This window comes from Mycetomoellerius zeteki, unplaced genomic scaffold (genome assembly GCF_001594055.1).
Source record: "Mycetomoellerius zeteki isolate Tzet28-1 unplaced genomic scaffold, Tzet1.0 C4444634, whole genome shotgun sequence".
Lineage (NCBI taxonomy): Eukaryota > Metazoa > Arthropoda > Insecta > Hymenoptera > Formicidae > Mycetomoellerius > Mycetomoellerius zeteki.
This window is the reverse complement of record NW_017255845.1, coordinates 1-1,848: the sequence shown is the minus strand read 5'-3', so window position 1 is coordinate 1,848 and position 1,848 is coordinate 1. Positions and strand designations below refer to the sequence as shown.

Genomic DNA, 1,848 nt, shown 5'->3' with positions numbered 1-1,848 from the left:
TTAAAACCAACCGACCAGGCTGCAGTTGATGGCCCTTAGGTTCCTTCCATTTATGTCTCTCTTGCAAGGAGTTGAGGTATTCGCTGCTTCATCTTCGCCAGAAGTGCTGGCGCTGCTGCTCAATCAGTTGCCATCGCAAGAGTAAATTAGTATTTACATCTGTTAAATCCCGGCTGGGAAACCCATTTAGTGGCGAGCCGATTAGGAAGTGCCCTGGGCACAAATAAGACAAATCATTAGTGTCGGAACTCAATGGAACGAGGGGTCGCGAATTTAATATGACTTCTATTTCGCAGAGAATCGTTTGAAGTTCTTCGAAGGTTGGATTTGTCGCGCCTACAACACGAGTGAGATGGAATTTGGCCGACTTAACTGCAGCTTCCCAAAGGCCGCCAAAGTGGGGAGCATTGGGTGGTATGAATACCCATGTAAATTACTGGTCGCATAAAAAATCGGTTATGGATTTCTGGGCTTGATCGGTTCTAAGAAAATCATACAGCTGTTTAATGTTTCCTTGCGCTCCTACAAAGGTAGTTGCATTGTCCGAGTACATTCGCTGAGGTTTTCCGCGACGCGAGATAAGCCTTTTAAGCGCCGCGATAAACGCATTAGTGGTAAGATCGCTGACGAGTTCCAAGTGCACGGCCTTGGTGGCAAAGCACACAAAAACGGCTATGTAAGCCTTATGGATTCGTGAATTACGTCGTCTACCTTCCTTTACATTTACAGGGCCAGCGTAGTCGATGCCACAGTGCGAGAACGGACGCGAACAGTTAACTCTCGGGGTCGGCAGCGAGCCCATTAATGCCTCGGAGAAAATTGGCTTGGCCTTGAAGCAAATCATGCAATCCCTTATAATCTTACGAGTTATTGACTGCAACGAGAGAGGCCAAAATCGCTGTCGGACTGCAGCCATGGTGGCCTGCAACCCAGAATGCACATTGTGCAGGTGCTCGAATTCGATTATCCGTCTAGACAAGACATGGTTCCGGGGCAAAAGGATCTGATGGCACGCATCGAAAGACAAGGCTGAATTTTTTATTCTCCCGCCAACTCTAATTAATTTGTCGTCGCCCATGAAGGGGGACAGAGAAAGCAGAATGCTAGCGCTGTTTACCTCACTTCGATTGCTCAAGGCGTCGTACTCACTTGCAAACTCTCTGGCTTGCACAACCCTGCACATGACATGTAGCGAGTTTGAAATTTCCTCAGCGGATATTGCTAGAGTTGAAAACCTTGAACGCAAGGAAGTAAAGATTCTGAGGCAGTAGGCTAGGATTCGACACGCCTTGTTGAGATTGGAGAATTTATTTAGCAAATCGCCAACAATGTTGCGATCGGTCAATGTAACCGCGACGGAAACTCGTTTCTGCTCAGGAAGCTCATCTTGGTTAATGTTGAATTCACCGCCTGGCCATTCACACTCGGGTTTTGAGAGAAATGATGGACCGTGCCACCATAAGGAGGAATCTATTAGCTCATTGGGAAGCAAGCCCCGCGAAAGTATGTCAGCCGGATTGTTGCGCGATGTTACATGACGCCAATTTTCCGGATCGGTGAGGCGTTGGATCTCTCCTACACGGTTTGCCACAAATACTGTCCATCTGCGAGACGATGAGATTATCCAACTCAAGGTTATGGTGGAATCTGACCATAGGAATACCCTAACGCCCGCCAAATCAAGGGACGATTTGAGTTTGTCGAATAATTGCGCTAACAGCAATGCGGCTGACAGTTCCAAGCGCGGTAAAGATACCGTCTTAAGAGGGGCAACCCGTGACTTAGAGCAAAGTAGATTTAGTTGATAGTCTTGACCAGCGACCTTAGAGCGAATGTATATGCAGGCGC

The 1,848-nt window shown here is 47.7% G+C and overlaps 1 protein-coding gene across 1 annotated transcript; it reads right to left on the bottom strand.

Annotated features, from left to right (window-relative positions):
• Positions 1-433: 433 nt before the first annotated feature.
• LOC108727545 (uncharacterized) lies at positions 434-1,759 on the bottom strand (the record flags this gene model as incomplete). Its single annotated transcript, XM_018455727.1, has 2 exons — positions 434-922; positions 1,118-1,759. Coding segments are annotated over 2 exons (1,131 nt in total), but the record flags the coding sequence as incomplete, so codon positions are not given.
• Positions 1,760-1,848: the final 89 nt, after the last annotated feature.